The 26,567-nt window shown below is 31.5% G+C and overlaps 6 protein-coding genes across 11 annotated transcripts; 5 read left to right on the top strand and 1 right to left on the bottom strand.

Annotated features, from left to right (window-relative positions):
• The first annotated feature begins 806 nt into the window (after positions 1-806).
• Positions 807-1,484, top strand: LOC17882258 (pEARLI1-like lipid transfer protein 2). Its single transcript, XM_006289088.2, has one exon. The coding sequence runs from the start codon at positions 851-853 to the stop codon at positions 1,403-1,405; it is 555 nt and encodes a 184-aa protein (XP_006289150.1). The 5' UTR covers positions 807-850; the 3' UTR covers positions 1,406-1,484.
• Positions 1,485-3,492: 2,008 nt separating this feature from the next.
• LOC17881717 (lipid transfer protein EARLI 1) lies at positions 3,493-3,963 on the top strand. 3 transcript variants are annotated; one of them, XM_023781211.1, is made up of 3 exons: positions 3,493-3,554; positions 3,631-3,633; positions 3,687-3,963. In XM_023781211.1, the coding sequence occupies exons 1-3, from the start codon at positions 3,493-3,495 to the stop codon at positions 3,961-3,963; spliced, it is 342 nt and encodes a 113-aa protein (XP_023636979.1). The 3 variants fall into 3 exon arrangements, with proteins under 3 accessions (XP_023636979.1, XP_023636978.1, XP_006289038.1); XM_023781210.1 differs by lacking the exon at positions 3,631-3,633 and having other exon boundaries at positions 3,493-3,619; positions 3,701-3,963; XM_006288976.1 differs by having other exon boundaries at positions 3,493-3,963.
• A 5,684-nt stretch (positions 3,964-9,647) lies between these two features.
• LOC17884460 (pEARLI1-like lipid transfer protein 1) lies at positions 9,648-10,436 on the top strand. The gene has a single exon (XM_006289468.2). The coding sequence runs from the start codon at positions 9,708-9,710 to the stop codon at positions 10,185-10,187; it is 480 nt and encodes a 159-aa protein (XP_006289530.1). The 5' UTR covers positions 9,648-9,707; the 3' UTR covers positions 10,188-10,436.
• Positions 10,437-10,574: 138 nt separating this feature from the next.
• Positions 10,575-10,682, top strand: LOC111830041. Its single transcript, XM_023780517.1, has one exon. It carries the CDS (start codon positions 10,575-10,577, stop codon positions 10,680-10,682), a length of 108 nt encoding a protein of 35 aa, XP_023636285.1.
• A 2,532-nt stretch (positions 10,683-13,214) lies between these two features.
• Positions 13,215-18,783, bottom strand: LOC17884445 (oxysterol-binding protein-related protein 2B). Of its 4 annotated transcripts, XM_023780515.1 has the most exons (12): positions 18,282-18,783; positions 16,662-17,027; positions 16,049-16,145; positions 15,464-15,798; positions 15,149-15,304; positions 14,704-14,871; positions 14,468-14,608; positions 14,169-14,378; positions 13,931-14,044; positions 13,667-13,843; positions 13,522-13,545; positions 13,215-13,374 (listed from the first exon to the last, which is right to left on the bottom strand). In XM_023780515.1, exons 1-10 carry the CDS (start codon positions 18,606-18,608, stop codon positions 13,673-13,675), a joined length of 2,085 nt encoding a protein of 694 aa, XP_023636283.1. In that variant the 5' UTR covers positions 18,609-18,783; the 3' UTR covers positions 13,215-13,374; positions 13,522-13,545; positions 13,667-13,672. The 4 variants fall into 4 exon arrangements, with proteins under 4 accessions (XP_023636283.1, XP_023636282.1, XP_023636281.1 ...); XM_023780514.1 differs by having other exon boundaries at positions 13,215-13,545; XM_023780513.1 differs by having other exon boundaries at positions 13,215-13,843; positions 18,282-18,782.
• A 5,516-nt stretch (positions 18,784-24,299) lies between these two features.
• Positions 24,300-25,394, top strand: LOC17882891. Its single transcript, XM_006289124.2, has one exon. It carries the CDS (start codon positions 24,505-24,507, stop codon positions 25,327-25,329), a length of 825 nt encoding a protein of 274 aa, XP_006289186.1. The 5' UTR covers positions 24,300-24,504; the 3' UTR covers positions 25,330-25,394.
• Positions 25,395-26,567: the final 1,173 nt, after the last annotated feature.

Here is a 26,567-nt window from a genome sequence, read left to right as displayed (position 1 = left end):
TGGCTTATTCTCTTGAAGACTAAGATGGTTTCATCAACGCTATCAAGCCCTCGACTTGTTCGCATTAGTCCCACGATGGCACGATACATCGGCTATTATGTAGTTTTGGGATTAAATTGTCCTACGAAGAATGTTTCCTATCTATTAAGTAGTTTTATCTCTACTTATTACTTATATATATATAGATAATCATTTCAAGTTTCTACCCATTAAAATGTAGAAAAACAAGATGTGTTTCATGAACGGTAAAACGAGAAATTAATTGTTCCCGATATATCTTTCATTCAGATTTGGTATGATAATTATGAACGGTTTTGAGAGTATTGATTGAGTAATGAGCAATTTAAAATTTAACCAACTCACCACTAAATTATCATTAATATGCAGATTTCTAACCAAATAACAAAGTTTTCCCTCTGAAAATTTATTCACCACTTATGGAAAAATCGAGGCAACTCTTTTCCTCACTGCCTCTTTGGCACCTAGTCGGCCGCCTAGTCCGATTTTCAAACACTATTGAATATGAATATGCACAAATCAAATATTTTCATAATTATAACTGTTTTAGAAAAATGAATCCAAATAATTTTCAGGTTCAAACTATATTGGAAAAATATAACAAATTTTTTGTAAATGTACAATAGATAAAGTGGAAACTATAATATAAGATATTTTGTAGAATTTTAAATATCTGTAAATAATTCATTTTTATTAAAACAAGTTGGTCCTCCTCACATATTTCTAAAACCTTATAAATACCCACACCCTCTCTTCATTTTTCTTCATCTCACTCTCTCTCAAACACACTCAATAATCCTTGAAACACCAAAAACATCTTTTGACAACAACAATGGCTTCAAAGAACTCGGCATCTGTTGCTCTTTTCTTTGCCCTCAACATCCTTTTCTTCACCTTAACCGCTGCAACTGATTGTGGATGCAACCCAAGTCCTAAGGTCCCAAGTCCTAAGGTTCCAAGTCCTAAAGTTCCAAGTCCCAAGGTTCCAAGTCCTAAGGTCCCAAGTCCTAAGGTTCCAAGTCCAAAGGTTCCAAGTCCAAAGGTTCCAAGTCCTTCAGTCCCAAGTCCTTCGGTCCCAAGTCCTAACCCTAGGCCGGTCACGCCTCCGAGCACCCCTGGCTCATCTGGAAACTGTCCTATTGATGCTCTCAGACTCGGTGTATGTGGAAATGTCCTAAGCGGTCTACTCAACATCCAGTTGGGTCAGTCTTCATCTCAACAATGTTGCTCGCTCATCCAAGGTTTGGTTGACGTCGACGCTGCGATTTGTCTTTGCACTGCTTTGAGGGCTAACGTTCTTGGCATCAACCTTAACGTTCCCATATCCCTCAGCGTTCTTCTCAACGTTTGTAACAGAAAGCTCCCATCTGGTTTCCAATGTGCTTGAAATATATCAGCTACTCGCTCGCATAGTGTTCTCTTGAAAATCACTACAGTTTGAATAATTGCATGCATGTACGCAAGTTAAGGATTTAATATTTTGATCTTTTGTTATCTATAGTACTATTTTGTAAACGCATTTCGACGTAATTTTGTTTCTGTTGTAACCTTTTTTGTTTAATACAATTAAATGAAAGATGTTTCATATATGGTCAATGTCTTATATATTCAAATATTTCATTGTTATTTTTACTTCACCTAATTTTAATTAGTCCAATTTAAAAATTGAGTTTCATATACAAATTCTTTTTGACAACTTTGGGTGATCCGAGAGTGATCATCAGAATGGGCTTTAGAACAACCGACTTAATTAAGCTATTCAACTAGTGTTATAATTTTCGAATGGACATCAACACCAAACTGGAGAAATCATGATTTCAAAAGACTATACAACACAACCACCTGATAACATGCACATTAATAAGAACTGAATCCGGAGAAAGCCACAAACATGTTTGACCAATCAAATGCTGTTTGTCCGAGAATGATCTTGTCAGCTGCAGTTTCTTATCTTACTATGCCCAAGTAGTCTTAAAATCCATCTTACAAATATCTTTATAAGTATTTTCTTTATATCTTCTAATCAATGAAACCAAGTTTAGAGCATCAATCATACACTTCATATCCCACTCTAGCACTTAATTCCATCTCTTGGTTTCTTTAATTTTGAGAAGTTATAAATGATATTTATTTTAAATGACTTATTTTTTCCGAACATTGTCGTGATTAAAGATGATATTTTCTTCTGGGACAAAATTTATTATTGACTTTAATAAACAGTAGAACCAGCCGTTTCCTAAAATCAAATGATTTTTCGCTTCTGTAAAATTATGACTATATATGTTCACATCTTAGTTTTATGTTTGGATTATGCTCATAGTCTAGATTCCTTTATTAATTTTTATATGTGAACATGTTTTCTTAAAGTTAGTTGTATTTCTAACTAGAAAACATGCAAAACCATAGACAAAATAATTCTAAATAATATCATTTAATCATCAACCTCCATTATAAATTCCAACTCTGAAAGGCAGAGGACTATATAAACAATACAAACCATTTTAACCGCATTTAATTTCATATGTAAATAATGTTCTCCATCTTCGCTTATTTAAGTCAATGCAAGTACTACAATAGATGATGATAATGAAAAAAAAAAATAACCTTATGCATACAATTTGTTTAAATTCTCTTTGCCAAATTGAGATTAGCTAGTTGTAACTTATAAGTATAACCATATGACATCCACTTTGTTTATTGTTTTTTTTTGTTTTCCGTTCTCTTTTACGGAACAATTGAAACTACCATATATACGGACTAACCCGACTTAGGAATGATTTTGATGTCCTGATATTTTATGCATACGAGGATCCAAAACTTTGAAAACATTCACATAATCATATGCATGTAACCTTTATTTGTTCAAGGAAGTTCTAGAATCTTTTAGGACCAGTTTGTGAGAAATACATCCCTTCCAAGCAAGGTTCGGGAAAGAGAGCAGAGCGCAACTATCTCTGGAATATAATGAACTAAGACCACTAGACTAACACTTTGCACACATAAGATTTTTATTACGGACCTAACACATATATAGAAGCTCTCAAGTAAATTGGTTACATAGCCAAAGAAAATCAGAATATATGTGCTATGAAGTTATGAACTTATGATGGTGGTGATCATAATAGCATTAAAATTTTGACAATAATACTGATCATATGAATGAACATATATAATATTTTATAATATCTTTACAAGAACGATCTAACAAAAAAATAGTTTCAAGGTTCTATGAATCTACATAGAGGAAAATGAAAAAGGTCAGAATTTGTATATGTAGTTAAGCGCAAATAAATAAAGCAAAACAGATGTTTTGTAGAATTACAAATATATATTTAAAGAATCAATTACACTTGAACAAGTTCGTACTCTTCATATCCTTCCTAAATCCTATATATACCCACAGACACTCTTCATTTTTGTTCATCTCCCATCCTCTCAAACAATACTCAATATTTTGGAAAACAAAAGACAACAATGGCTTCAAAGAACTCAATCTCTCTTTCTCTTTTCTTCGCCCTCAGCATCCTATTATTCACGTTAACCGCTGCAACTGATTGTGATTGCAACCCAATTCCTAAGCAGAAGCCTGTCCCAAGTCCTAAGCCGACAAAGCTGGTCCCAAAACCTTTCATCCCAATTCCTAAGCCTGGACCGGTCACACCTCCCAGCACCCCTGGCACATCCGGAAACTGTCCTATCAATGCTCTCAGACTAGGTGTATGTGCAAATGTCCTAAGTAACTTACTCAACTTGCAGTTGGGTCAGCCATCGTCTCAACCATGCTGCTCGCTCATCCAAGGTTTGGTCGACGTCGACGCCGCGATATGTCTCTGCACTGCTCTTAAGGCTAACGTTCTTGGATTCAATGTTGACATTCCTGTATCTCTCAGCGTTCTTCTCAACGTTTGTAACAAAAAGGTTCCGTCTGGTTTCCAATGTGCTTGAATAATATGAAACATATAATGCGTGTACACAGTTTCCTACTCAGAATTATTATCGTTTAAAATATTAATGCATGTAAGCTAGATTTTTTTGGTTACAATTTTAAATTGTTAACGTGATATAATAAATGTGCTTGTGATAGTGTTAGAGCACTTCCATAAGAATTCCAAATGTTTTTTGAATTGAAAATATTATTAATATATTAATTTAAGTTATTTATACATACAATTAAAGTTTAGCTTGAAATAAAAAATTAAGACTCTCCAGTCTCCCACGAAATACAAGTGTTTCATGAGTTTCTCATGCATGCTATCTTGTTGAGGAATCTCTTCTAGCTCATTCTCTCTCTCTCTATTTTTTTTTTTAAGTTTTAGAGCACTAGCATTAGCGTATACACAAGCGTCCTTTTCCTGTTTTAAAAAAAAATTAAATCAACAATTTTATTATTATAAGTATACGTATTCAAAAACGGGATGGTCCCGTTTGTTGTTGTCCACTTTTCGCAGGCCCAATAACATGTAGCGGCCCGCGATTGGTCGGCTTTTTTTTTTTTTTTTTTCAAAAAGACTAAAAGTAGGAAAAAAAAAAAATTAATGGGACAAAAAAAAAATATCCTATACCGATGTGGATACCCTTATATCATTACTCACCTAAGAACTTCTTATTGGAGATGTTCAAATTGTTTTTTTATTTGTCTTTTTTTTTTTGTAAACGTTTATACGTCATGCTTGATTTTGGTATATATATTTCTCTTGATAATTTTTATTTCTATCGTTAACTCGTTTATTGAAAGTGATTATGCCCTCTCATTTTCAAATTCTTTTATTTTAGATTATTATTTACAATTTAAGATTAACATTCGTTATGTTATAGAGTGCTATTTTTTTCTTATTTCTATTAAAAAAAAATCTTGATCATTGTGCATGATATTCACCTAACGAATACATATCTCGAGATTAGTTTGAGTGTTTCCTTTCAAACATAATTTCCAATAATCCTAAAACTGTCTTTTAAAACATTTAATTATCTCCAACGAACACCAAAAGTGTACGAGCTAGTAAGAGAATGAATAGTTCGGTTATTGAAATCAAAGTTTTGTTCTTGTTTGTAAAAAATAATTTTATTAGAATTGTCATGTTACTCATGTCAATATAATGATGTTAATGTGCTTTCATTAGATCATTAGCTTATGATCTCGGAAGATAATATGTATGGACATGAGTCCATGTCTAAGAGGCCTTGACAACATGTTTTGTGTGACGAAAAGTTTGACCCAAATTCAATCTTGGCTGAATGATTTGTTGTTGTGCGAATGTTCTTGTCACACTGATTTCTTTATAATCTATTTATTCCATGATGAGCGGTACTGTTAAGGAACTGAATTATAAGAACTCGGATTAAATTATTGAGTTTTTTTTTTTTGCTCTTTACAACAAAACCACAAAGTTGGAGACTAGTTAATTTGAAATTTTGAGGTTTAAGAGCTTGTCACTCTGCTTCGTCTTCCTCTGCTTTGAAACTTTATCACCACAAGTACTTGTATAGACTACTTGCATGTTGCGAAATCTTGATATTGGACTACAAGATTGTCTACCGAAGACAAAGAAATACCCCGACTCGAATATCCTGAACTAGTATATGGGCTGACTTTTCTTTCGCTTCAATTTTTCATTCGCATCGATCCAAGACTCTATATTCGTAGGTAGAACTATATCAACGTATAACGTTATCTAATCGAAAACTTGATATGAACGTATATGTACAACCACGATTTGCGTTAGAAGAACTTTTAAAGAATATGTTTATATATGAGTTTTGGTTATATATTGGTTTTAACATTCATACGAATAAATGTTCACGTTCGGGTTTGAATGGCCCGTGATGATGTGAATGTGAGTTACAATATTAAAGCTCAATGACAGAAGCAAATGGATGCATGTGGGGAATCTGGAAAATTTGGAGTGTTGCAAAGATATTTTTACGAAGAAATCAAAATTGAATAAAATAAAGTTTAGGTAATGGATTATTTAGTATTACTTAGAAATGTTAGAAGATAGACATAAGAAAATATGGGCATAATAACTTACCTCTTAGAAGAAAATTTTAATGCTGAATAATTACCATAACATAAAACAAAGTAAATGGTGAACTAAATTTTAAAAAGTACGTTACCTGTAGTAGTTATTTCTTAAAACAAAATTAATTATCATTTTATTTATTTAATTGAAAAGAAAAATTGAAGGGTTTTTTTTTCGGTAGGTCTTGACGTTGAATCGTGTGGGATGCTAAATACTAAACTTTTTTTTGGGGTAAGGTATGCTAAATATTAAACTTTAACAAGTGTTTTGTTCATTGTTTCTTTTGAATAATATCGAAATAATATAATTTTTTGTTCTATTGTAACTCTATTTTCGTCCTCGCATCACTTAAAAATATGATATTTTATTTCTCAATAGTTTTTTTCATATATAAACTAATGATAAGATCTTCATGTAAGAAAAATAGTTCCTAGTTTTACAGTTAATTCTCCTTGTCAAAGTCTTCTATTTTTCTGCGCCCTTATAATAAAGTTAGAAATAAAAATAATCCCCAAATTTTAGTATTTTACATTCTAAAAAAAGTTTTCTTATTTTTTCATTTATATATAATTTAACGCGTTTTTGTTATTTATATCCTTTTAACTTTTAAAAAGGGATAGTTGCTTATTTAGACCAACATCTATATATATAAAGTTAACTTTTTCTCTCTTCTCCTTAAGGCACATCATCATCCACCTCATTTTATTATTTAATTTTAAAAATTAATTATACTATTTTATCATTTAATTTTAATATTTAAACCTATGTAAATAAGTTTTTCCAAAATGAATATGAAAGGTCTTTTTTTTATATTATATATTATAAAACTAAAAAAATAATTGATTAAGAATTAAAAAAAAACTTACTAATTATCGATTATACTAACAAATATAGAAATAATAGATTATAGTTTTTAGTGAATGTTTAAAATATAGATATGATTATATTTACACAATGTAAACCTAAATATAATGGGATTTAACGGGAATAAAACAAAAAGTAAGAAATTTTGAGAATATAAATCTATCTAATTTATGTCTCAAAACATTTTCTAACATAAGTGAGATAGGTCGGACCGAAACATGAATTCTTATTTTTATAAACATATAAAAAGGTAAAAATAAAAATAATATTTCCTTAAAAGTTTTCAATATGAATTTAACTATTTGTTTCTAATACAACACATATGTTAAACTAATAAACAAAATAAAAAATTAACTATATTTCATCAAAATTGAAAATTAAAATAAAATATTATTACATGAAATAAACTAAATATAAAGTAAATTATACTAATATGTTAAATTTAAAAATTGTTCCATATGAAAAAACAAAAAAATATATAAAACATAAAATCAGAAAATATATAATAGTATATAAATGATCATTACGATATATAAAGTACGACAAATCCAAAAAAGGAAAACGTAAAACAAAAAATAATAAATTATAAAAATATATAAAGAGATAATGTAAACAATTAAAAATACAACAATCCGCCCGAAACCCACAAATCATGTTCAAATTTCATGCCAACATATAAAAGGGCCCAAAATATTAACATCTAGATCTATATTTGGTAAAAACCCTAATATCACACGTTTCTCAATGATTCTCAACCGCACTTCCATTTACGCCCACACTTCGACTTATACTATACACACTTAATTTCTCAACGACTAATGAAGGTAAAACTCAATAGTTTTTCTATACAAACACAATTTAAGTTTTAAAAAAGTAAAGTATGGTATAGTGAAAAAAATAAGTTGGAAATAAAATACGAACCAATTACTCATAAACAATATAATAAACTTTCGCGCGTAGCGCGGGCAACCGACTAGTGTTATATAAAGTATCTAAATCATCCTCTTTCATTTCAAAAATATATTTACGAACACAAAGTTATATAGTTGATTCTCAAGACTTCAATGTACAGTTATAAAATATTCTCTTATCAAAGTAAACCTCAAAGCTACACTCTCACAAATCGTAAATCCTAACTCCAAAAGCCATACTCGAATATACAAAGTTTCTTGACATATATATAAGATATCGATAGTGACTACTAACTTGACTGTGACAATTAAGTTTATATCGTACATGTAAACTAATAAAGGCATTCTCCTAAATTTTTAGCAGTTTGACAAAAAAAAAATGCATGCATATCTCTTCCATTTGACAAACTCTGCAATAAATATAGATTTTATATATTTTTTATAGTGATGAGGACTAAGGAGGATTCAACGTATGCTTGCAAAAAAACGAAAATGAGGGACTGAGATTACTAACCAGTCGTCGTCAGGTTGACTTCATTTGGAACCACTAATATTATTTCATATTCCTCTGGTTATATTTGAACCGCATATCGTCAAATCCTATAAAAACTCTAATACATATAAATGTTTTATAATTGATAATGGCGAATAATTAAGAACGATAAAATATCTAGTTTTGGCCGACAATAAAAACCCGTCTTTGAGTTGGACCAAAAATGAAATAAAATATGATGTGTAAAAAACCTGATTGTATTAACGTTACTTACTGTGACTGTGTCCAATATATATATATACTCGAAATGAAGGGTACAAGTAAAGCTATAGGATTTTGATTGTTACATATTCAATATAAAAATAGAGAGACGAGAGATCAAATCATCTTGGACGTGAGATTGAGACGTCTTACGCGGTTTGGTTCCGAGGCGTTTTGTGAGGGTGTTAATGTGCAATGTAGACTGTAGTAGAAGTTGAGTGTTTTATTTACTTGAACGTTTCTTTTATATGTCAACATATTTTCTTACTTAATTTTCGATTGGTTTTTAGATAACATAACATCATTAAATCACGATATTAGCTAGTCTAGCATATGGCTTATTATGAGTAAAAAATGATTTAGAAAAAAAAAAAATCAAATTTGATGATTTGCGGTTTTCATGAAATTGTTCTAATCAAATTCCTCGATTAACTCGTGTAATGCAAGGATATAAAATACAACATGTCATTTCAACCTTGTGTATATAGTACTATACACACCCTTGAAACCAGACTACCATACTCAGACCAACCCGAATCATGCATGGTTTTAATGTCTTCCTATGTTATGCATTCTTGAATTCAAAAACATATAAGTTTTTTTGCGTGTAGGTTTCAAAATATTTTGGGAGTGTCTCCCCAAGCAAGGTTCGGAAAAAGATAGGAATTTATTTCCCAAACCTTGACGTATAGAAGCCGTCAAGTAAAATGGCTACGAGCCAAAAGAATATGAAAAACTATGCACTTGGGTCATCCACAAACTCATGATGGTGGTGGTGATAATAACAGCATTGACAATTTGACGTTAATACTTATATGAATGCACAAATCAAAATTTTTCTTTACATATAAAGGGTATTTAAAATACAAATATAATTATTCCAATAATTTCGAGGTTCTACGTACGTAGCTACAACCTACAAGTAGGAAAATAAATGGCCAGAATTTAAATATATATGTGTAGATAAGTACAAGTAATATCATACAAATATCAATAAATATATAATTATACTAGCTAGAACAAGTTGGTCCTCTTTCACATCCTTCTAAAAGCCTATAAATACCAACACCTTCTCTTCATTTATATTCATTCAGTAACCCTTAAACACAGTATCTATCTTACAAAGAAAGAAAGATAAAAATGGCTTCAAAGAACTCAGCCTTTCTAGCTCTTTTCTTTGCTCTCAACATCCTCTTTGTCACCTTACCTAGTGCAACTAGTTGTAACACCTGCAAACCAATTCCTAAACCCAAGCCACCTCCTAAGCCTAAGGCGACACCATGTCCTCCTCCACCACGCCCTTCTGTCCCAACTCCTCCAACTAAGCCGGTCACACCTCCTAGCAGCCCTGGTTCATCTAAAAACTGCCCTATAGATGCTCTCAAGCTTGGTGTATGTGGAAATGTCCTAAGCGGTCTACTCAACATCCAGTTGGGTCAGCCATCATCTAAACAATGTTGCTCGCTCATCCAAGGTTTGGCTGATGTCGACGCTGCGATATGTCTCTGCACTGCTCTAAAGGCTAACGTTCTTGGAATCAACCTTAACGTTCCTATATCTCTCAGCGTTCTTCTCAACGTTTGTGACAAAAAGGTTCCGTCTGGTTTCCAATGTGCTTGAACGATACCAGCTATGCATACGATGCCATGCACGTGCACAATATACTCTTTGGAATTATTACAGTTTGAATAAATGCATGTACGATAGAGTTTATGTTTGAATTTTAATTTGTTAAAGTGAAATTATAAATGTGTGAGACTTTCATAGTTTTTTCTTTTTCTATTTATTTTGTAAACATTCCCTGTCTTCCGGGCTTGTAACAATCTATTTCTACGACAACCCGTTTAATGAAAGTGATTTTGTTACCAACGTCTTATTAGATTGTGAACTTCCAACTTAAAACCAATTGGCAATGAGTGGTGAAACCCATATATCTTATATATTAATCAGGATCCTACTCAACTTCCAATGTGGGATATTGTATCCCTAATACGCCCTCTCGAGATGATGGCTCTTCTGGTCATAGATCTCGGTATGTTCGAACATAAATCGGTGGGCCAACTATGGGCCAGACCGATTGTGGATTGGGTTGAGTATGTGCGGATTGGGCTTTGATACCATATTAGATTATGGGCTTCCAACCTAAAACCAATTGGCTATGAGTGGAGATGCCCATATATCTTATATACTATTCAGGATCCTACTCAACTTCCAACGTGGGATATTTTATCCCTAATACGTCACACTTTCAAAATGTTGTTATATGTATATAGTAATAGTTATGATAGCCAGGTCGAACTCAATCAATTCGTGAGGTGAATAGTGAATTTATAAAAACTTTGTATGATCGTTTGACATCTAGGATCATGCCATAGGAAGTACTTTGAAGAATATGTTTTTGTGTTTTGTGTTTTTATCTATAATCGGTTTAACATTCATATGAATAGAAACGTTCATGTTCGGTCGGGGTGTATACCCGTGATGATGTGAATGTAAGAAAGCTCAATGACAGAAGTCGATTGATTGATGTACCGCATGTGGGACACATTGGAAATTTTCCATATGGAGTCTTGCAAAGATATTTATTAAATAGTTGCAACGAGCCAAGGAAAAAAAATGGTTAGCAATATATACTAGGATTTTGATTATTAGCTATTATGAAAATTGAAAACATGTTATCCGGATCACATAATCAAAATTCTAGGAAAATGAATTATGAAATTTTACTTAGAAATGTTCAGAGAAAAAACGTAACAATATTTGAGCATATTAATTTAACTTATTTCTTGTAAAAATTTTAGAGTTGTAAATAAATTTAAAATTCTGTCATCTATAGTAGTTGTTTCTCGATTATATAAAAAAATTATTATGCACATATATACAAGACAATGGAATTGTGTCTTTTGAAATAAGGAGTTTAATGTTTTCAAAAAAAAAAAAATAATAAAAAAAAAATAAGGAGTTTAATTATTAAAAAAAAGAAATATAAGTTGAATGATTTCTTGTTTCTTGAGTAACCCTTGCTGGAAAGATAACTATTTGAATTAACTAAAATTAAAATGATATTGACGTTTAATCGAGTGAGATGTTGAATACGAAAAGTATTAAATCGCTGCTCAATCAAATTTACATATTCTATTTAACAATTGTCCTTTGTCTCTTTAGAAGAAGTTTCGATAAATCTTGTTCTATTGTCGGGTTTACTACTAGTTTTGGTCCTAGCGTCGTTGAAAAATACGATATATCGTACGAGGACAAATGTTTTTATTGACTTTAAAGATATGAGAAAATCCAGCTTTTTACCAGATAAATCAGTGAACCGTTCACAACGTCTTTCATGTTTGGGTTATGTTAATAATTTGAATGCATACATTGTTTAGAACTTTATTTATATATCCATTAATTGCATAATTAAAAGTAAGTTTTGGTCCTTTTGGATATAATCATGAGAGTTAGTGTTCAAACGTGTTACGTGTACATGTACTAATGATTTATGATTTTATTCAAATGATAATTGTCTTACTGAAGTATGGTTTACTATTGAAATACACACATAACAAATCAAATATCAAGCTTACAACTCACAAGTCGTCCATGCAATTAGTGTTTCCTAACAAGTAAAGATTCATATCCCATAATAAATGTGTAATGAATTAACTTTTAGGGTAGCCATGCATTTAAGAAACTCGTCTTAATCAAATCTCTTGCTCACTTTATCACAAAAAAAAAAAGGAACAAAAATTTCTTGCTCATAATTTGGTAATGATCTTATATCAAATGTCTTCCACATTTCATTTTTTTTTTTCCTTTCCACTAAATAAATTAGCTCGATCTTGCTATGTATCATGCATGTATACTTACATCTACATGCACTTTAGTATCGATACTAAGAAAAGTTCAAAAAACATTTTCGTAACTTTTCTTAATTTTGAAATACGTCGCAATAAAAGAAGTTTCTATACAAAATTGGACGAGAGTGTGTGGTCGGAATTAATCAGTCGTCATCGTCGAGATTGGCATTATTTGAAACCACTAACTAATATTTACAGTAGGATAAAGATTTATTATGCTTATATTTGGACCGCACAGGGCATAGCATCAGTTCCTACGAAAACACCAAACATATAAAGCCTTTATTTAGAAAATTATGATCGTCAACATCTAACATACGACGATCCTTATTAATGGTTGAATACAAAAACCATTTAATATCAACGAGATATGGACTACTAAGCTTAAGATTGCGCATCAACTTATAAAATATCTAGCTAAGTTTGGCCGACAACAAATTGAGCCGAAGAGCAAAATATAAGATTTGTATTAATGTTAATTTTGCAAATTCTATGCTCTTATATTTGTTATAAGGATAAATATGCAAAAATTGTGATTTTAATTACACTCGTTACTTTTTCACAATCGTACTCTATTTCTAAAAAATACAGGTTCGTAATTTCGTATTAATCAAAGATAATACGGCAGTATAAAAAAAGAGAAGTATAACTTATATCACTCTCGTCAACTTTGTAGAATTATTAGATTTTAAAAAATCTAGTATATTTTATCGTAAAACCATTTTTACAGAATACACATGAAAATGTTTTGACTTTATATAAGTGAAATTTTGTGCAATGTAGTTTCTGTAACATATGCATAAATTCGTCGTATTTGAGTGGCTTCTTTTGTATAGAATTAAGTACAAATAGATCACAATGAATATTTTTGTCCAAATGTTGGAACCACACTAAATTTTTCTTTGTTGACCCTTTACAGTGAGGCTCTATAAACTCTTTAAAAGACCCTCTTCAAGCTATAACAAAGAAAAAAGAAAAAAAAACAGATTATTACAAAAGAACTGAGAAAAATGAAAAGAATAGTTCATCTTTAGATCTTTGAGGTCTAAGATAAACCGTAAACTGAAATTGGAGAGACGATCTCTAGAAGGACGATGACGAACCGCAACTCAAGTTCCTCCTTAGTCCTGAACCATAGCAAATTAGATCCCAAATGTATCCTAATCTTAAGCTGATTCCAGTTGAACAAGTTTCTTGAGGGTATGAACCGCGTGAAGGGGAATCACAACTTTTGACATTTCGTAATACCTCAGCTTATGCACAATCTGCCATCTCTTCGGTGAATTCTCCAAATATGTTAGGGCAATCATCCCAACTTCTCGCATCCCGTGCTTTCCAGTAATCGTTTGTATACTTGTAGCCTTGGCTCTCTCCTTGTGACTCGAACCATCTTGGTTTCCACCCGCTTTCCTGAATTTGCCGTGACTGCAGAATCAAAAGCCATTTACAGTTGTTAAAACATGAAAAGGTTCATGTGACTAAGAGAACCTAGTGTCGAGATACTCTCTGTACCATTCTTTGTCTTCTCTCTAATCGTTGCTTCTCTTCATTTGCCTTCTCATATTCACCGTTCTCCAAGTGACGTTGATCTGGTCGGAGCCTAGAATCTGTTGGAGGGAGCTTTTCCTTCACCCAAATCAACAAATATTACGACAAGATTAGCTAACTTCTAAAAACAACATGTAAGTATAGCAGAAACCCAAACTTCATATTTATAAGTAAAACCCGAAAGCAGCACACTGTAATATACCTCCAAACCAGGTGTCAATTCATTTAGTGTGATCGCGAATGATGTTAAGTTGTATCTTGTGACATTAGGTGGTGGCTTCGTCGCTTTCCACAGCAATGAGGCGCTTGCCTTGTTCAGTCCCTCCCCAGCAACATAGTAAAGGCTATCATTCCATTTACCAAAAACAGTAGCAGCTTTTTTTCCAGTTACATCTTCTACAAAACCATTAACCTATACATATATACGATTATGAAGTTATGTCAGGTATTCAAGACTCATAGATCAAAAACTATTCGCAGCTAGTATCTCTGTGAAATTACCTGGTGGGGATTTCTATCGAGAATCGATTGCTCCTTGAACTTTAGCGTACAAGAATATTGGCGGTTCCCACGAATTTGCATTGTCCCATGGTGATCACAGTACAGTTTACCAAGTAGGATGTTGTATATAGTTGTTGTTACCTAAGAGCAAAATATAAGCATAGAGTTATCAGTCTCAGGGACAGAAATAAAACGTCGAAAAGATGGGAGCTTTGTAGTTTATATATTTTACATACTTTGCTCCACTGGAAAATCTCTCCATCATCAAACTCGAGAGTCAAGATTCCAACAGGTTCAAGTTGAATCGATCTCCCCCAAAACTTTGACCTGAGGTTTGTGTCTCCCCAGAACTTCCACCCTTTACCTTCACAATGGCAGGCAATAACTGTTGGATGGTGGCAGACCTATTATGAGAGGACAATACCCTGCCGAATTATAGGCCAAACTTCTTAAGAAAATATTCTCAATTTAACTTCCCTAAGTTTGAATTTTTTCTAATTTAGATATCAGTTACAAGCAAATTAATGTGTTTCAGTACTAAGAGCTGCTCCTAAATCAGAGAGCTTCTGCATGAATTACCGGTTTTGTATCTAGTAGATCATTAATCATGTGTCAGAGAAAATTGACATATATGTTCGTCACATCAAAACTTCAATTAAATTAGAGTACTTGTGAGATTACCTTCTCAGAGAAGAAACGAATCCCCTTTTCAGGAAAGTCAGCTTCATAAGTTTCCCCAAGCAAAGGGTTGAAAGGTTTACAGTGCCGTCCTTCGGTGGAAGCATAACCAGAGACCGCAAAAGCAGCAACATTCAGGGCTCTAAGGAGACTGTTCCCCTGATGATGAAAAATTCCAGATATTCATGCAAGATTATGGAACGTTTATATTCAAAATCTTGAGTAACTGGAACTAAAAATAAGTATAGAGTAGAAAATTGTTTGCATTTACAGAGGGAAGCAAATTACACATAACAGTAAGGTTTAGAGGTCACTTACAGATTTTCCACATTCATATGCTTGGTCCAAGAGATAAGAGTACTCCAAGTCTTCAAAGCACTTTTGCAAAGAGGAGATCGGTTCATTGAAATAAACAGGAAGACAAACTCGTGTGAGATCCTTTCCAACATTGTCTTTGATCATAGACCAGAGGCTGACACCTCTCTCTTTCTCTGCTGGATCAGGAAGCTTTGTACGTCTCTTGAAATGCGTTTGCACAGAATCACCACCAGATTCTCCAAATGACTCTTTTGTGTCATGGAAGGAAGCCTCATCTTCCTCAGATATATCTTCAAAATCTTGCTTATCATCAGATGAAGCACTTGTACTGCATTCTAGAAACTAAATAATGTCAAGCAAAACAACACAGTGAAGCTCTATGCAATTCAATTGAAGCTATGTAAAAGAAGCATAAGAAGAAACATACAAATTGTATACATAAGAATAAAAATAAAAAGAATATCATAGCTGAAATTATTGTTCTACTCTGAGCTACAAGATCCTGGCAGCTTGATTGGTTAATGGCATTAATAAAACAGAGAAAGAGGGATATAGCTATAATTAAGCAGTAGATATTGTGTGTACCATTATATTTTCCACGTCTAAAGCTGGAATACTTATGATTTGTTAATTGGTAGACTTTTCCATCGATCCCTGAGGCTTCAACTTCAAGATTAGCCATCTGTACACAAAGAAAATCTCACTGGAGCATAGCCAACAAGAAATAGAAATGCATGTGAAACAAAATCATCTTTAACAAATTCTGAAAAACGGCAAGATTCACAAATATCAATACATGACATATATGTTTTTGATGCATGATGCATAATTTGCGTTGTGCCCAGGCATAGATTTATGAAGTTCAGAAATTATCAACAGAACGTTCCAAATATCCTCATGAGCGGAGATACAAAAAATGTAAAACATATATTTGAATAACCTTCCTATTAGCGATTAAATGTCACAAAAGAATGTAAAACATATATTTGAATAACCTTCCCATTAGCGGTTAAATGTCATATATAACCAGCATGCTTTTGTGTATATGCTCCGGTGTTATCAATGCATTTATGCAACTGTAACATAAAGCTCGTGGCATACGAAGTCATTATATGAAAGGGCATAACGTGCAAGATCACTTTAAAGAGCTCAATCAAACCAATACAGGCATAAAAGAAAGGCAAGAAGTCATCTTTACCTCGAGCTGCCTCAATGCATCAAGCAACTTTGTCCGCTCTTCGTGGAGAAGTTTAATTTGTTCTTGAACTTCAGTAAACTCTGCATCCACGATCTGTTCGCACTCGTTTACAAGACTCTCGTTTATTCCCTCTTCAAGCAACCGTTTCTTTAGTCTCTCGGTAGATATGGATAAATCCTTTGGTGATACGAAGGAGAAATCCCCACTAACTGCCTGGATAGGAACGATGCCTCTAGTTGATGCTAAAGCTTGTAACCATGCAGCTCTATCACTTCTAGAATCAGTCCTCAGATGCAGAGTCTTGGTTGCAGTAAATATATAAAACTTTCTATGATCAGATTTGCTTTCTCGGTAAGATGAAACCTGCTGGAAAACAAAAGAATGGAATGAGAAGTAAAATAATTACAGGTTTATCCCTCAACCGTGTAATTTTTTTTTACAATTATAGAAGTAAAAATAATTTGAGATCAAATTAGAAGCTCTCATGTTCAAAAACGAACAGTGAACAACCAATAATCACAAGCTCTATGTTCCAACATATAATAAAAAAGCAAACACAGAAGAATGCAGTTACCCTGAAAGGACCAAAGAAAAGAAAACTCAAACCTTATGTCTGGATAAGCTTTGAATTATTTAAATTAAGCAAATACAACTCTTACAACTTAACTGAAAATATATGGCTAGAATTTCCCCAAGAGGTGGCCTTCAGCTTCCACACAGCCACACTCCATTATTTATCTATCCACACTTGATTATTTCCTACCGACTTGCTATACCTACCATTCACCAATCATATAAAAGAAAAACAAAGATATAACAGAACCTACGGGTCAATGATCCATGGAATTGGCCAAGAATAAGAAAGCCAAGTAAAAAAATTATATACAAATCAAAAGAACTCAGACCCATGCCTAGGAAGAAAATCAAGGAACAAACATTAAAAAAAAAAATCAAAAGATTAAACAGTTTTTTTTTACATGTGACCAAAGATGACAAATTTCTACAATTCTTGGCTTTACTACGAACACAAACCAAAAATTTGAACTGAGGTAAATTATGTTAATGAGTCAAATGTATTCAACCAAAACAGAGACCCTGGTCCTGCAATACTAGACTGTAGTAGACACCAGCCAAAAGAAGATTTTGTATTTTGGCTATTTGGTTTATCTGTAATGAACTTTTAAAACTTTGAGACCCCCTTAGTACTGCAATACCTGTTGTTGTGGCCCACTACAGATAAGCAAGCTAGTCAAAAAAAGCTTTACCAGAGACAGAGAGAGAGGCTCTCATAATCGAAAAACAAGAATTGAAATGCATAATGACAAACTAAAGAAGTACAATACAAGCTATAGAGAAGAGAAGAAGACGATGATATAATAGTACTTTACTCTGTCAGAAACAAAAGTCACATTAAGGGTCTCACCAACTGGTTCTTTACTCTAATTGTGATTCTCAGTCTCTAAGTAGCAAATTCAATGTTAACAATGTAAAACACTAATCAATTAATAATCTCAATTTTCACAATTCATCACTGATTCCAGATACAGAGCAAGAATATGAAACTACCTTAACCTAACCAAACAATCTCAACATATGAAATCGAACTATGAATGCATATACCTTGAGATGAACAATGCCGATGGTTTTGTGATGTTTCCGACGACCACGACCACTACAACTCTTCATCCTAGAGAGACGATCGGTAGAAATATCTCCGATTAACCTCACATCATCGGAAGGACATAACATATTCACATTCTCCGGTCTACGGATCTTAGAATACGATAAGATTCCATCGCGGAGTAAGAACCACCTAGATCTCCATCCTTTGCCGTAATTAGTCCATTTGTAGAGTATCCCAGCTACTGATCTCCCTGATTGAAGCTTCTCCCGATCGGATTCACCGTTCTCCGTCGCCGGAAGACTCTTTGACCTCGTCAAAGTCATCGTCGTTATGAAAAAAAAAAAAAAAAAACTGACGAATCACAGCGAAGGAGACGCAAGTGATTAACAAAACAGAGAAGAGGGATCACATTGATAGATTTGATCTAAGCTTCCCATACTCGGCGAACTTGAGATTTTTGTTTTGGTTCAGAGATTCAGAGAAATTGAGGGAGAGAGATAGAGATCGCGTAATATATCTATTTTATTAACATATATATATATATATATATATATATGTGTGTGTATATGCGTCATGAGTATCTAAGATGCGCATAATAATAATACACGATGAATTGATGATATATGCTGAAAATAAAAACAGAGATGTTTCTGTTCAAAGACGTGAAGATGGAAATAATCACAAACGGTGTGCTTATATATGTGACACGTTTCGAATAATGTAGTTTTATTATATTATCCATTGAAATATTTTTATAATAAACTAAAATATATGTATTTAAGTCTTTTAAACGTTACAGAAAATATAAAATAATAACTAATCACTTTTATCTTAGCTAAATTCGTCTTTTAAAAGTTTTAAAAAATATATATTTAACTCAGGGAAATTTTACTTGATTTGGAACAAATTGGAGAACTAAGATTGACAAATAAACTCATTAACTGACAGATATAAATAATGTTGTTTGTGATACCAAAAATTTTATTTATTTTTTATTTATTTTTATTTTGGACAAACCAAAAATTTATTTTTAATTTCACATCATAAAAGCAATTTACAGCACTCTTTTAATATATTCTTCAATGTGATGGCCTTTCTTGATATTTAGCTTATAACCGTCATGGTTAGTTTCAAACTTTTAATCAATGTCAAATCATTTTTATAATTTACGGTAAAATTTAGTTATTATGCCTATATTTTTTTAGATATATATGTATAACATAAATGTGCAATTTTAGTTAGAATGCATTTGATGTATTTTGTAGTATATATATTTATATATAATTAGATGTGTATCAAAAAGTTGTTGTATTTGAACATGGAAAGGCTATTAACCATGGGGTCAATTAGTAATGGTTGTTACTTGTGGCTGTAGAGAGTGTGACTTTAAAGATTTTCGTTGTAAAGACTTTTGCTGTAGAAATTTCGGCTGTAGACACTTCAACTGTTAAAAGTTGATTTTTTTTTAGAATTTTTGAGAAATACCCCTTTTGGTGTACCCCTTTTTAAAAATACTCCTCTTTTTTATCCATTTTCAAAAATACCCTTTTTCAAATATGAAAAATTATTAACTTTTATATGGTTGATAAGGTACATCAAGATCATCATTACTGCTGTAAGATTAAATCTAAATATTTATAAAGTTTTAAAAGGTTCTAAACTGCATTTATAAGGTTTTTATGAGGTTTTTAAAAGGTTTACACAGTTTTTATAAGAGTTTTAAATGATTTTTAAAAGGTTTTTAAAAGGTATTTATACGGTATTTATGAAATTTATATATATATTTACACACATATAAAGATAATTCGTGTCTATAAATATAAGTTTACACATATGTTTTTGATAAATTTCAAATTTTATAGTGACATTTTGATAAAATTAGAAAAAGGGGTATTTTTAAAAAGTGGTATTGGAAAAGGGGTATTTTTGAAATTCCCCCTTTTTTTGCTATTATATATAAGAGAATTTTGAGAAATACCTCTTTTGGTGTCCCCCTATATATAAAAGTTGATTTTTTTTTTGCTATTATATATAATTTTAATAAATATATGATGATCAATATTTATCCATATGTAACATAGTAATAAATAAATAAAGTTAATTAATATTTATAATATAAGAAAATACAATTGTGATACTGAAAATATTAAATTTATGAAGAAAAGTGGATGTCAAAAGAAAGGAAAAAAAATGCTTATAATTAATTTACAAAAAAAAAGTTTGAAAAAATATATAAATCTAAAGAGAGTTTCTAATTATTATGGGCCCGATTGGTTGTGACTTTTAAGGCTTTAAAACAATTTTAAAGTCTTAACAGCTATATTTTTGCCAATCAAGATTTTTTTACTTTTATTTTTTTTTAAAGTCTTTAAAGCCACTTTATTTTTTTCCTTCTTTATTTTCTTTTTATTCTTAAAGCCTCAATATCACGGCTGTAGAAACTTTAGAACAAATAAGTTTTAAAAATTAATTTTTCTTCTCCCTATAATAATTAGAAACTCTCTATAGATTTATATATATTTTTTTCAAACTTTTTTTTTGTAAATTAATTATCAACATTTTTTTCCCTTTCTTTTGACATCCATTTTTCTTTATAAATTTAATATTTTCAATATCACAATTGTATTTTCTTATATTATAAATATTAATAAACTTTATTTATTTGTCACTATGATACATATGGATAAATATTGATCATTATATATTTATAAATTTATATATAATAGCAAAAAACAAATTCAACTTTTAACCATTAAAGTGTCTACATCAAAAGTCTCTACAGCGAAAGTCTTTACAATCACAGTCTCTACAGCCACAAGTAACAGCCGTTACCAATCGGCCCCATAGGGAGAAAAAAATAATAATTTTTAAAACTAAAGTTCCTACAGCCGTAATATTGAGGCTTTAGAAAAAAGAAAAAATAAAGATGAAAACAAATAAAGTGGCTTTTAGATTTTTTTTAAAAAATAAAAGTAAAGAAAACTTGATTGGTAAAAATAAAACTGTTAAGACTTTAAATTGGTTTTAAAGTCTTAAAAGTCACAACCAATAGGCCCCTATGTTTATTGAATAGTGTAATTTAGTGTAGTGTATACTATTTTTATAAAAAATACGAAACAAAACATACTGTTATTTATGTATTTAAGAAAATACATTGAAATATCCTTGGTTATTGGATAAAATCATTTGTTTGGTGTATTTTAAACTATACTAAAAACAAGAGGTATTTAACTCTCTTTTTTTTTTGTCAAACTAGTGGTATATTTAACATAAATGTGCAATTTTAGTTAGAATGCATTTGATGTATTTTGTTTAAGAGTCCCTATTAGACAGCTTGAAAGGAAAGGTGATCTTGTCGTATATGGTAAACATCTTTTCTTAGGTTCCTTATTTCTACCGGAACGAGTTGACACACCGTGCTTCTGACGGGCAATAATATGAATAGGATTTGGTTCTCTCAGATCTATAGAATCTTGTCAGAGATATCCAAGTGTTCTCATCTCTGAAAACTTGTCGGTCTTTTCGAATCTATAAATGAGATTTTATTAATATAGTAATTGATTTATCAAAAATCTCTTTTAGCTTAATAAAACATAACTAAAAAAAGGTGATTTAAAGGTTTTTTTAGTTATCAATAAGCAACCAATTTGACACTTTAAAAATGTCACATTTTCACTTAAAAAAAAAAATGTTAATTGTAAAAGACTAAAAGGCAAATTTAATTTGGTCAATCTGAATCTAAGGGATATGTATTTATGCATACAAACTTATAAAATTAAATAGAAAAGGAAATGTGTTGGAGTGTATAAATCTTAAAGGTTGTGCTTCATACTTGAAATGTGACACTTTTGTGTCTTATTTGTGCGTAAACAATTTTAATACTGACGCATTACCTATCGCATACTTTTCATATTCCTATATAATTCTCATCTAAAAATTAACTAAGTTTGTTTCACCAACAGATCCTTTGAAAATATTTAATGTAAAAATTCTTCTGTTTTGGAAAAAAATTTGTAACAGTAATTCAAAAATAAAATTCTAGTTCGTTTTGCGGAATCCAACATTCCAACGTCATACGTATTTCTTAATTTTTTTTATAAAGCATTAAGCTATATTGGTGACATATTATTGTTAGAAATAATTAATGAGCCAATTTTGTTTTCTTGTCATAAATTTTTTAATCTAATACTAATTAAGGTTTAAGGGAGATGATTGGTTTATACTTTAAAGTGTAAAGGTTTTATTTTAAAAAAATATTTATAATTAACAGCCGAAATTTATAGAATGAGACTTTTACTTATCTTTCAGTTTCTAAAGTTTGTAAACCCATTTTTATTTATTTCTTTATTTGTTTATCAAAGCATCTTATGATCTTATCTGTAAGTTTTTAAAACTAAATTCTGCTAGTTTAAATATTTTATATTAAAAATTTGACAACCAAAATTTTATACAGTCAAAGTGTTTATAGCTAAAATTCACATTCGTTACCAATATATACGTTACCAATCAGTTTGGTATTTCATTGAGGAAGGAAAACAACTCTTTTAACTCTTTTAAACAAAATTAATTTTTGTTTACGATTTTATTTGAGCATGTCATCAAAAAGTAGTTTTTTCTTATCAAATATAAATATATGACATTTTAACTTATAAGCAAAATATTTAACATGTTCGGGAAAAAAAGGACAAGATAAGTTTGCGAGTTTTAACTAAGTTTGTGATTAAGAATTAAGTTTTAGAATTATACGAGTAAAGGGGTTTTTTTTTGGACATCATAACAAATTATAAGTCTCTTTTTAAAAAAGACGGGGTTCGAACCCGGATCTGATGAGAAATCAAACAAAGGTGAGAACCACTAATACACTTGCTCTTTTTCGATTAAGGTTTTGAATATGCGTTTAGGCACTAAAATTACAATCTGCATACACTCTTATAGATAACATTGATTTAGACCGAAAATAATTATAAACCAACACTACTAATTCTCATGGTTTTCTTACACTTATTAAATACTTCTATGAGAATATTCCTATAATTAAAGGGTTATATCGTTCATTGGTGGTGTAATATTTAATACTCGTATGCAAACGTAAATTGCACGCATTGATGTTTCCGATAATTCATTAAAACGAACTTTATCATACAAATAAAATTGCCTAAGGATGATACAGTATCTGAAATTAATATAATTTTCATTTTGCCTATAGTATCATTCTTCATTTTTTTAATAAAATTATAAAAAATATAACTTCTCATTGCAATAATATAGGGAATACCTCAATAAATTCAACACCCGACAATAGACTTTACTCATTTCAGCTCTCATCATGTTTTAAAACAGCAAACACATTCCTCATAGGCCATAGCCATTTTCTCCATTAAATGAAATTTTTTAAAAAAAATTCACCAACTGTTTTTAATTATTACATCTTGTCTTTGTTTACAATTTTAAAATTTGTATCTTCTCCAACAACTTTTAATCCATAAACAATGAATACGTATCATTTCCATCAAATAATTCGTATTCATAAACAAACACATATGAATGAATACAAATGTTTCTAATTCATAAAACTCCATGCGTAAGGTCCATGATTAACAACAACAAAAAAGTAATGCAATTCAAAATTATGGAGTAAAGTCTCATATGGACACCCGATTAAAACTGAAACATGCACATAGAAGATAAGTTATTTTGGTTACAAATAAGACTAAAATTTTATTTGGAAAAATCTAATAAAAATCAAATATAGAACTTATCAATAAAACATAACTTTTTTTTTATAATAAAACATAACTTATTGAGTAGATCTTTTGATATAACGTACATCATCCTTATATATTTGGTTGATAAATAATCATTAATATACATAAAAATAACATGCTATTATGGAATAGAATCAAAACAACATTGTTCGTCGTAAACCTAGTTTCTCTAATTAAACAAAAGCATTGTACTTTGTGTCACAAAAATCAGACAAGAAGCTGAGATCTCACGTTGACATTAATAACACGTGTCAAAACTCCAAGATTACATAAAGGGTAATATCGTCATTTCCTATAAAGAAAACACCAACCGATACAAAACTCCGTTTTTAAGACGGCGGGACATTGTTCAATTCATACGTTACATAAACCAAAAAGCTTCGAATCCCTTATTACAAATCTCGAAACTTCAACTTCTTCTTCAGACACAAAAAACACAAACCCGGATCCGAATATGCCTATCGGGTGGGTTAAATCTTTACATTGCAAATCAAGAGCCTTCGACGATGTCTATCATCACCACTCCAACAATGGTAAACTCATATTGCCAAGTTACAGCTGCAGAAAAAACGTTAGAGACGTCGTCGATACCCGACTCGGATCCGTTAAGAAAAACCCAAAACCCGACCCGAGTTTACGGCGTTTGCGTTCTTCTCGTCGACCCGAATCGGACTCCAGTTCTCATCACCCGACCCGACGAAGCGTATCCGCTAGAGCTTCTTCTGAGTCTGGTGCATTGCCCGTTCTCACCGACTTGCCCGACGGTCATCCGTCGAGAAACGTCGTGGAGATTATATTCCAGTCTAGTTGGAGCTCCGATGAGTTTCCGGGTCGGGTTGAAATGATTTTTAAAGTCGAAAACGGGTCAAGAGCTGTGACCCGGTTTGAGGAATACAGAGAGGTTGTGAAATCGAGATTGGGTTCTGATGAAGTCGACGGCGGCGCGTGTGATGAGGACGCGAGGTGTTCGGCTGATGGGAATGAGATGATGAGGTTTTTTCCGATGGGTCCGATTCCGGGAGGGATTAACGGCGGCGCGTGGGTTTTTCCGGGAGGTAAAGGAGCGGCGGTTTGTACGTATTCAGGGAGCGGTGAAGCGCACGCGAGCACAGGAGGCGGAGGAGGGAGGAGAGCGATGTTGATATGTAGAGTAATAGCGGGTCGGGTTGCGAAGAAAGGTGAATTCGGGTCGGATTCAGTAGCGGGTCGAGCTGGTGAGTTGATTGTTTTCGATGCACGCGCCGTGTTGCCTTGTTTCTTAATCTTCTTCAGATTGTAAAAAATATCATAATTATAATAATAACACTTACAAAAACATCAAATTTTATATGATTTGGTTACATTTTTTTGGGTTTTTTTTTATATATATATATCGGCTTGATATTTTTATTTTATTTAAATCTTGGTCAGTTTGTTGGTTTTTTTTCTTTGGGGTCTTCTAATGTTTAAGGTTCAGAAAAGTTTGGCAGGATTCATTATAAATTTATAAGTGATGTTTCGATTAAATAAGGTAATTACGTTTTGTTTGAATGCACATGTATTCGTATATTTATATATATATGTCGAATATAAACTATATTGTATATTAGTGAATAAGGTTTCTGATCAGTGACACAAAACATTTAAAAAGTTTTTGAAAAAGTAGAAAAGAGTTTACTAATGCCTGGTTTCAAATATTATCAATACTCGTTTTATAATTGGTAACCATTAAAACGTATACGATTTTTTTTTTTTTTGTCAACAATAAACTAGAAACGATATACGAAGTGAGATCATTTATGTTTTCGCAGAATTAGGTGAAAATAAAATTATTTAAATTTACAAACAAAAATTTGATTAAACACCACATAATATTCATGAAAAATGGTTTGATATACCAAAACCAAATGCAGAACATGCACGGTAATTCGTAAAACTGAACACCGCCAAACAGTAATGGAACCACAAAATTATACCGCAGAATATGATGTTTGCTGCTCTCATCCACAATCTAATTCAATTTTTGTATTATTATTTTTTCTATTTTGGGTGCAAATATTCTTGTCGTTTAAAATTGTAATAAATGAGCTTTCATATATATTCACCAATCACCAAGTGGTTCTATAATTCATTGACTGCAAAAGAGACAAACTCACATGCAAATTACAGGTCAATAATATAAATATGTAAGTCTTGTTAATGATTAAGTTACTGAAAATTTAAAACTCCACAAGAATATTTGTCGTTTTTGGTCTTATTACAAATTTTATGTGATGCATGAAGATGAGTTTCTATAGAACAATGATACATCATGAGGAACATATGTTAAAAATACGGTACATTCTGATTTGAACAAAATGGTTACGTGAGTATAATGGGTTTTGATTCGAAAAGACAAGATTCTCGTCTTTCAAATTTTACGAACCGATACATACATAATGAGTTTTACTATATAACATGCATGAACACGACAGATCGAGGTGGTCTTTGTTTTGGTCGAAGAATGAAATATCAACAAAGCCAAAGCCGAATTGAAGT

This window comes from Capsella rubella, unplaced genomic scaffold, assembly GCF_000375325.1.
Source record: "Capsella rubella cultivar Monte Gargano unplaced genomic scaffold, Caprub1_0 scaffold_6, whole genome shotgun sequence".
NCBI classification, from domain to species: Eukaryota; Viridiplantae; Streptophyta; class Magnoliopsida; order Brassicales; family Brassicaceae; genus Capsella; species Capsella rubella.
The sequence above is the reverse complement of the archived record's forward strand: the minus strand, read 5'-3'. Positions and strand labels throughout refer to the sequence as shown.

Coding starts and splice junctions, on each gene's coding strand:
- LOC17884445 (XM_023780514.1), bottom strand. CDS start 18,608: ATGACTTTGACGAGGTCAAAGAGTCTTCCGGCGACGGAGAACGGTGAA. Junction 16,146..16,661: donor ATGCATTGAGGCAGCTCGAG/GTAAAGATGACT, acceptor CTTTGTGTACAG/ATGGCTAATCTTGAAGTTGA. Junction 15,799..16,048: donor TAGACGTGGAAAATATAATG/GTACACACAATA, acceptor TTTAGTTTCTAG/AATGCAGTACAAGTGCTTCA.
- LOC17882258 (XM_006289088.2), top strand. CDS start 851: ATGGCTTCAAAGAACTCGGCATCTGTTGCTCTTTTCTTTGCCCTCAAC.
- LOC111830041 (XM_023780517.1), top strand. CDS start 10,575: ATGGCTCTTCTGGTCATAGATCTCGGTATGTTCGAACATAAATCGGTG.
- LOC17881717 (XM_006288976.1), top strand. CDS start 3,493: ATGGCTTCAAAGAACTCAATCTCTCTTTCTCTTTTCTTCGCCCTCAGC.
- LOC17884460 (XM_006289468.2), top strand. CDS start 9,708: ATGGCTTCAAAGAACTCAGCCTTTCTAGCTCTTTTCTTTGCTCTCAAC.
- LOC17882891 (XM_006289124.2), top strand. CDS start 24,505: ATGCCTATCGGGTGGGTTAAATCTTTACATTGCAAATCAAGAGCCTTC.